The sequence below is a fragment of the Mus pahari genome, chromosome 12 (genome assembly GCF_900095145.1).
Source record: "Mus pahari chromosome 12, PAHARI_EIJ_v1.1, whole genome shotgun sequence".
Classification (NCBI taxonomy): domain Eukaryota; kingdom Metazoa; phylum Chordata; class Mammalia; order Rodentia; family Muridae; genus Mus; species Mus pahari.
This window is the reverse complement of record NC_034601.1, coordinates 87,051,960-87,060,383: the sequence shown is the minus strand read 5'-3', so window position 1 is coordinate 87,060,383 and position 8,424 is coordinate 87,051,960. Positions and strand designations below refer to the sequence as shown.

Genomic DNA, 8,424 nt, shown 5'->3' with positions numbered 1-8,424 from the left:
TTTATATATTAATCCAGTCTTTTACTTTATATATTAATCCAGTCTTTTACTTTATATATTAATCCAGTCTTTTATTTGTGGTTTCTTTTTGATTATCATAAGAATCAGTATACTGTGCTCCCAACCCCTTAATTCAGCAAGCACATTTTCTTTTAACATCACAAAAGAATTCAGAGATTCTCCTGCCTCTGTTAAGCACTGAAGCTAAAACTAGCAGGGTGGGACCTTGTTCTGAAATCACCATTCAATCACACTTGGGCCTAACCTTGCTGTGTGTCAGGCTGACCTTGAATTTAGGACTCTTGTCTGCCTTTCTATCTGACAAACTGGCTGACTCATTAATGCAGTTGCCTTTGTTCCTTTAGAATTGTGAAGCCCCTCATAGAATTCATATTGTATTTTTTTTTTGCATAGTTGAGAAATTATATATTTTCAAACTTGTGTTTTTAGAGTTCTTTTCCACAGCCCTAAGGGCGGGCTGTTCTAGTGTTTACCATTTTGCCACACCTTTGCCTCCTGGACTCCTGCCATCTCTGATTATTTATATCTTGGTGTCATTAGAGGACTGTCCTTGGAGGAACATGAAAATATGTACGTTATTATACAAACAAGCCTCAGGCTCATGGAAGCCCAGGACCTAGGCCCTGTCCCCGGGCCAGGAACCACATCATTCTCTTCCCCCCAAGGCCATGCAGGACTCTGCAGCGACTATGTAGCCCTGTATGTCTGTCTGTCTTGGAACTCACTCTGTAGACCAGGCTGGCCTCAAACTCACAGAGATCTACCTGACTCTGCCTCCCAAGTGCTGGGATTAAAGGCATGTTGCTACCATTCTGGCCCCCACAAACTTGGGGAATTAATACATAGCCTAGATCATAATTTTCATATTTGCTTTTCCCCTTTAGGACAAAGTTGATAGTATCCAGTTCTGTAACAATGGTGACCGGTAAGTGTTTGCTTGCATTTGTTTATAGTTTCAGGCACATCACACACGCTACTTACTGCTACTGTTAAATAGTTTTCTACTTCATGTTGCTCTCTATAGTTGCATTTTTATTTGTATAGTTATAAGTCTTGGCACTTGAAATGACTGAAACACCTTTAAAGTTTAGTGGTGGTTGGTCCCGGGACTTGAACTTGTCTTGTGCATGGTAAAGGGGTGATCTGCTGTTGAGCCCTATAGCCATCCCATACATTTTCTGACATTGAAATCTCAGCAGTTTTGAAACCATCATGCCTTACTGTGAACTACACTGCTTTGACCTTGTGCATGACAGTGCTTTTCAGCAGAGTGATTAAGTAGACGTGCTGTGTGAGATGTTAGAGTTATGTACCTGCTGCTTCTGTAATCAGGATTACCTCTTTTTTTATAATTTATTTATTGTATGTACACTGGTAATTTAATTGCATGTGTGTCTGTGTGAGGGTGTCAGATCCCCTGGAACGGGAGTTACAACTACAGTTGTGAGCTGCCTTGTGGTTGCTGGGAATTGAACTCAGGTACACTCTGGAAGAGCAGCCAGTGCTCTTAACTCCTGAGCCATCTCTCCAGCCCCCCAGGACCACCTCTTCACCAGAGACTGAGATGTTAGAGCCCTGTATCTGCTGCTTCTGTAATCAGGACTTCCTCTTAACTAGGGGCTGATTTTCTAAAAAAAAGGAAGCTCAAGAAAAACATTGTTCTGCTGAGTAGGTTAAGAAAAATCTGAAAGCCCTTAGGAGCAAGCATTTGCTAATTTATATTACAGCTACCTTCTGGCCTGTAGGATATGGCTGGTTTCTTTCCCACAGTGCAGTTTTAAACCTTGATTTTCATAGATTATATTTCAGTGTCTGTCGAGTTAGAATTTAAAATGGACAAGCTTAAGATGGAGTTTGTGCTACTGCTAATCTTCTGACGTCTAAGTTTTCTGCCCTCACCCCCAATTAGGTACATTTTCTCCTCTTGTACTACATTGTTTTCCTAAGGTTCAGTGTGTTTGTGAAACAACTGAGTTTCTAGTGTGTTATGCTTTGTAGGGCCAGGCAAACAATAGTAAATCAGGGTTTTACCCATCTGGCCTTGTCCTGAATAATCTGACCTTGAATAACATCTTCAGATCATGCCCATTTGGATAGGTACACTAAAAGTTTGTATTTCACTTGATGTTAATAATAGTACTTGGTAACTAGCATGCGAGTAGGTTTTTCTGAATGCTTCAAGGTTCTTAAGTGGTAGCCGAGATGGAACAGCACGGATCTGGAGGTTTGAGCAGTTGGAATGGAGAAGCATTTTACTGGACATGTCTGCCAGGATCTCAGGGTAAGTCATTGAACTGTTTGTAACACATAGGTGAGTTGTTGGTATGTTACTCACATATACATACTTTGTTAATTTTGATGGAAGAGTTTAATATGCTTCCTATATATGGTGAATAACTATTGTCTAAGTGTATTGACTTGTGTTTCTAAATACGTCAATCTTATAACCGAATTACTAAAGGAAAGTGCACCTGTATATTTAATTACTTTGACCAAATTTGCCCGAAGATAGAGTAAAGGAGAAAAGACTTATTTGCTCGTAGTTTGAGGGCCTCAGTCCATCATGGAAGAAGGATGTGGCAGAGCAGAGCAAGTGGAAAACACAGGACAAGGGACTAGCCTAGGACAGGATGTAGGCCCCTTGACTTGTACCCAGTGACTGCTGCCTCCTGCTAGGCTGCCTGCCACTCTTCCATGAACCCAGCTCGTGATTGAGCTGTTGTGATGAGACAGTCCTCATGGTCTGCTGGTCTATACATATCTGGGATACCTACAGAATTAACCATCACTTTGTACTTTTACTATTATGTTGTTTTCAGGATTTGCATTTAAAATCTCCAGTGTAGAGGTGGGGAAAACCCCAACCAAATTAAGTATTTCCTGTGCTTCCAATTTACATTTCTAAAGATTGGATTTTAAAAAGAATGTATTTTTCTTTTGTGTGTGGGGTTGGAGGGAAGAGGTGAGACTGCTTCTGCATAAGCATACCTATGGAGGCCTGGAGCTGGCGTGGACTGAATGGCCCACTCTGAGTGCTTTGAACAGACCTTAGGTGACCCCCTCTGTAAGAGAAGCCTACAGTGTCTGGCTGAGGGTGTTGCTGAACTACTCACTCTCTTGTCTCCACTTCCTGGGCTCTGGGATTACAGGACCATTATGTTTACCTCTGGTGCTGGGTAGAGTATGTATTTCTGAGTAGCTTTATCCTTTCTATTGCTGGATAAAATACCCTGACACAAGCCGGGTGTGGCGGCACACGCCTTTAATCCCAGCACTCAGGAGGCAGAGTCAGGCGGATTTCTGAGTTCCAGGACAGCCTGGTCTACAGAGTGAGTTCCAGGACAGCCAGGGCTACACAGAGAAACCCTGTCTCCCCCCAAAAAAGAAAAAAACAAAAAAAAAAAAGAAAAAACAAAACAACAACAAAAAACCCTGACACAAATAGAGGAGAATGGGTTTATTTGGCTTACAACTTACAGTCCACTGTGGGAAAATGCTGACAGGAACTCTGCCCTGCTATTCACATCCATTGTCAAGAGCTGGAAGATGAATGAATGCATGCCTGCATATAGCTCCACCCCAGAATCGTCTTCTCTGAGGTCAGGATCCCTTGCCTAGGGAATGGTGCTGTCCACAGTGGGCAGATGATCCTGCCTTAAGGAAATACAGACACAGTCCTTACATGCTCTCACGCTCACCTGAGCTAAATAGCCCCTCAGTGAGACTCTTGGCAAGTGATTCTAGATTTTGTCAAGGAAACAGATCTGCTGTCTGTTCCCTCTGGATATACATAAGTAAATGAATAGAGTAGAAGTTTTCTTGGAGATTGGATAACATAATAAGCAAATATAGTTTGTTACTACATTTTTAAAAAATTGGGTTGACCTGGAAACTTTATATGGTAAAATTGTGGCTTACAAAGTGGCTTTTTTTTTTTTTTTTTTTTTTGAGACAGGGTTTCTTTGTATAGCCCTGGCTGTCCTGGAACTCACTCTGTAGACCAGGCTGGCCTCTAACTCAGAAATCCTCCTGCCTCTGGCTCCCAAGTGCTGGGATTTAAGGTGTGTGCCACCATGCCCTGCACAAAGTGGCTTTGATGCTGGGTGTGGTTACACACACCTTTAATCTTAGCACTGAAGAAGCAGGGGGAACTTTGTACATTTGTGGCCAGTCTGGTCTACATAGCAAGTTCTAGAGCATCCAGGACTACACAGAGAGGACCCCACCGCTCCCCACCTCATCTGGCCTTAGATTCTCTTTGTTGTATTCATAAGGATGAGGGACTGTACTGTGTGATCTGATTCCTCAGTGAGTTTACAGTGTCTTTCCTTTGTTAGAGACACATCTTCAGAAGAAGAGAGGTTTATGAAACCCAAAGTTACAATGATTGCTTGGAACCAGGATGATAGCACCGTGGTTACAGCTGTGAATGATCATGTCCTCAAGGTGTGGAGTTCCTACACTGGACAGCTGCTTCATAACTTACTGGTAGGTACTTTAACATGACAATTCAGAAATTTTAATTTATCTTATTATTTTTTTTAATCAGTGTTCTGTCTGTGTATATATGTGTGTCCTGTATGTGCCTGATGCCCACAAAAGTCAGAAGTGGACACCAGGTCACTCTGGAACTAGAGATATAGACAGCTGTGAGCTGCCGTGTGGGTTCTGGGAATCAAACCTGCGTTGAGAACAAGTGTCTTAACCACAGAGCCATCTTTTTAGCCCTAGAATTTCTTTTTTTTTTTTTTTTTTAAGGATTTATTTATTTAATATGTATGAATATACTGTCACTTTCTTCAGACACACCAGAAGAGAGCCTCAGATCCCATTACAGATGGTTGTGAGCCACCATGTGGTTGCTGGGAATAGAACTTAGGTCTTCTGAAAGAACAGACAGTGCTGAGCCGTTTTTCAAGCCCTTAGCCCCAGAAATTTATTTAAATGAATTAATTTTTTTTTTTTTTTTGAGGGGTAGGGGATCTGTGTAGCCCTGGCTGTCTTAGAATTTGTAGACCAGACTGACCTTGAACTAAAAAGACCCACTTGTCTGCCTGCTGTATGCATGTGGTACCATCTCTGGCTCAGAATTTTAAAACATTTTTTGAAACACTCAGTCCTGGTTTGGCTTTCAACTTGGTGTATATCTCAAGAGGACCTCAAACTCTTGGTTTTGGTTTTTGAGACAGGATCTCTCTGTAGCTTTGTTGTCTTGGAACTCTATGTAAAATAACCTGCCCGTCTTCAAACTCACAGGGTTGGTTGGCGGCCTTGACCTTTTTTTTTTTTTAAATCTGTATTTGTTTATTATGATTTTTAGTCCTGTGTCACTGTGCAGAGGTTCTGCCCTGAGCTAGAGTGATGGAGCTGACAGCGGTCCTAGGACTGGAACTCTGGCGGACTAGCACACGCACTCAAGCACTGAGCCATTTCTCTAGCACCCCCTCGAACTTCTGAAATCAGAGTTCTTACTCTTTTCCTTGAAACTCAATATAACATAGATGTTATGAATATAATAAATAAACTGTTTTATTTAAATGAGTCAAATGGGAAATTTTATATGCATGTTTAAATCATTGTTGTAGTGTTAAAACACTTATGTACTATGACTTTAAAAATTTTCCAATATATAACTTGCAGACTGTCCTTAATATTATGACTTTGTTGAATAAAGGGACATGCTGATGAAGTGTTTGTTTTGGAGACACATCCCTTTGATTCCAGGATTATGTTATCTGCAGGACACGATGGCAGCATATTTATATGGGATATTACAAAGGGCATCAAGATGAAGCATTACTTTAATATGGTAAGTGAAGTGAGCTTTTATTTGTGATTTTATGGATTATGAGAGTTACCAGAAGTTAATTGACATGGCAACTTCTGTACAAATCAAGGGTAATTGAAGCTTACTGAGTGTCTGATAGCACCTGTACGTGACAGTCTTTGAATTCAGCAGATGCTCAGGGGTTACCTAGATGCTCTTTATGTCTATGTTTATTTCAGGGTGTTTTTATTTTTTTAAAGTTTATTTTACATGTGCAGATAATTTGCTTGTGTAAGGTGTTTCTGTAGTGTCCACAGAGTCTAGAAAAATAGTAGCAGCAGATTTTCTGGAACTGGATTTAGATGGTTGTCCACTGGGACTGGAATTACAGGTGGTTGTGTGCCACGACATGGAGTAGGTGCTGCTGGGAATTGAACACCTAGAAGAGGAGCCTGTGCTTTTAACTGCTGAGCCATCTCCAGCTGTCAGTCTAGATCCCTGTATAAAATGGGTCAGTTGTTAGATCTAGAACTAAATTAGGGACTATTGTAGGATTTATGGCGCATCTGTGGTATGAGCGAAAGGTGGGGGTGCAGTCCAGGTCTATTTAGATTAGTAGCTCCAGTGCCTCTCAGAGCTGTAGCTAGTTACCAAATTCAAACTTCCTGCTCCAAGCTGGGGACAGATCTCCTCTTTATTCTGTTCTGAGTTTAGCTACCTGGTCGTTTATGCCCCTCTCCTCCATGCGCCTGAGCGAATCTCCCCACCTCTCAGTACTTAGCAGAATCCTCTCTCTTCTGATCAGTGTCTACCTCTTATTTTCTGCCTCAGATCATTGGCCATCAGTTTTTTTATTGACAAGTGGTGTTTAGAATCTCTCTACACAGATTTATTTTTTAAAAAATAAATGCAACAAAGCAAATGACAGTTTTCTCACACATTGTCATAGGCACCTGATATGTGTTAGTGTCACTTGGTGTCGATAAGATAATTTGAAATATTTGGTTAAAATGTCACCAGATTTTATCCAAATATGAGATATTTTAATTCTTGTGTTATTAAAATGTATCTATTTTGTGTTTATGAATACTCTTCATCTTCCTGCTTCTCCCCCCCCCCCCAAGTCTTACGTAGGGTTACAAGCCTGTCATGTCTGTCTCATTCTCCATTTGTTGTCCATGTCCATAGAGTTTGGTGATTTTTTTTTTTTATTTTTTATTTTTCATTCTCTTGAGAGCTTTCCATACTTGTAAATTCAGATTATCAGGGTTGAAAATAAGTTACTTAATTTTCTCTTCTTGGAGTCTTAGGCTTTAAAACTGTATACTACCATATTGCTTTGAATCTCCTTGTCCATCATTGATAGTGAAGTAAGAGATTTTGTGTATGAGTGTGCACATGTGCATGCATGTGTAGGCTAGAAGGCAACCTCAGGCTTGTTCCTCAGAGACTGTTCATCTTCTTGCTATGAGACTAGGTCTTTTGCTGATCTAGAGCTCACAAAATGACTCAGTGGTTTAAGAACTTGATGCTTTAGCTGGAGGATTTAGGTTTGGGTCCCAGCACCCACATGGAGGGTCACAACCATCAGTAAATTCTTAGAGGTTGGTGTCTTCTTCTAACCTCTGACAAATCAGACATGAACATGGAGCATATACACACATGTAAATAAAAGTGAATTTAAAACTGCTTATAATGTTTTGTAGTGGCTGGAGAACTGGAGAGCCTTGTACAAGAACTGGGTTTGCTGTTTGCTAGTATTGAAGCTGCGCTGACAGCTGCCTTGCACCTCTAGCTTAGTTAGCTCTAGGTGGTCCTGTGTCCTTTTAGCCTGTGTTGGCCACTGTGAACATGTGGCATGCACTTAGGCAGGCGGTCATACATGTAGAGCTAAAACAAGCAACTTATTAATGCGCTTAATGTTCTTTCCCCCGGCTGTCCTAGATCGAAGGGCAAGGACATGGAGCTGTGTTTGACTGCAAGTTTTCACAGGACGGACAACATTTTGCCTGTACAGATTCTCACGGGCATCTTCTGATATTTGGGTTTGGATGCAGCAAGCCATATGAAAAGGTCATTTTTAATGCTTTCTTGTAGCATATAAAATGAATAGTTGGGAGAGGAAGTTTGGAAATAGTTACTTAATTTCCTGGTGTTTCTAATTTTAAGTACCTTTAATATTACTGTCTTTAACAAATACAGATCTCAAACTGTCATTCTATGATCTGTACTTTTATAGATTCCTGATCAGATGTTTTTTCATACTGACTACCGACCACTGATAAGAGATTCCAATAACTATGTCTTAGATGAGCAGACGCAGCAGGCGCCTCATCTTATGCCTCCACCATTCTTGGTAGACGTGGATGGAAACCCTCATCCAACCAAGTTCCAGAGATTAGTACCAGGTCGAGAAAACTCAGCGGATGAACATTTGGTTCCACAGCTAGGCTATGTGGCCACAAGTAAGTGCAAATTCCTTTTTTCTGTGTGCATCTGTGTCTGTCTGTCGTTTGGATTTTGCCATGTATTTCTGGTTTTTCTGTAACTCACTGTGTAGAATAGGCTGGCTTTGACATTGGAGCTCTGCAGGAGTGTGCACAGATGAAGGGCCATAGAGTACAGTAGAGTTAGAG

At 41.0% G+C, this 8,424-nt stretch overlaps 1 protein-coding gene across 4 annotated transcripts in view; it reads left to right on the top strand.

The window, feature by feature from the left end:
* Brwd1 (bromodomain and WD repeat domain containing 1) overlaps positions 1-8,424 on the top strand; it is an 81,225-nt gene that overhangs the window by 25,238 nt on the left and 47,563 nt on the right. For all 4 annotated transcript variants that reach the window (XM_021209809.1, XM_029544589.1, XM_029544588.1 and 1 more), the window contains 6 exons: positions 906-946; positions 2,204-2,302; positions 4,359-4,509; positions 5,696-5,830; positions 7,733-7,861; positions 8,028-8,253. In XM_021209809.1, coding sequence (XP_021065468.1) covers positions 906-946; positions 2,204-2,302; positions 4,359-4,509; positions 5,696-5,830; positions 7,733-7,861; positions 8,028-8,253 — 781 coding nt within the window. The remainder of the gene's footprint in view (positions 1-905; positions 947-2,203; positions 2,303-4,358; positions 4,510-5,695; positions 5,831-7,732; positions 7,862-8,027; positions 8,254-8,424) is intronic.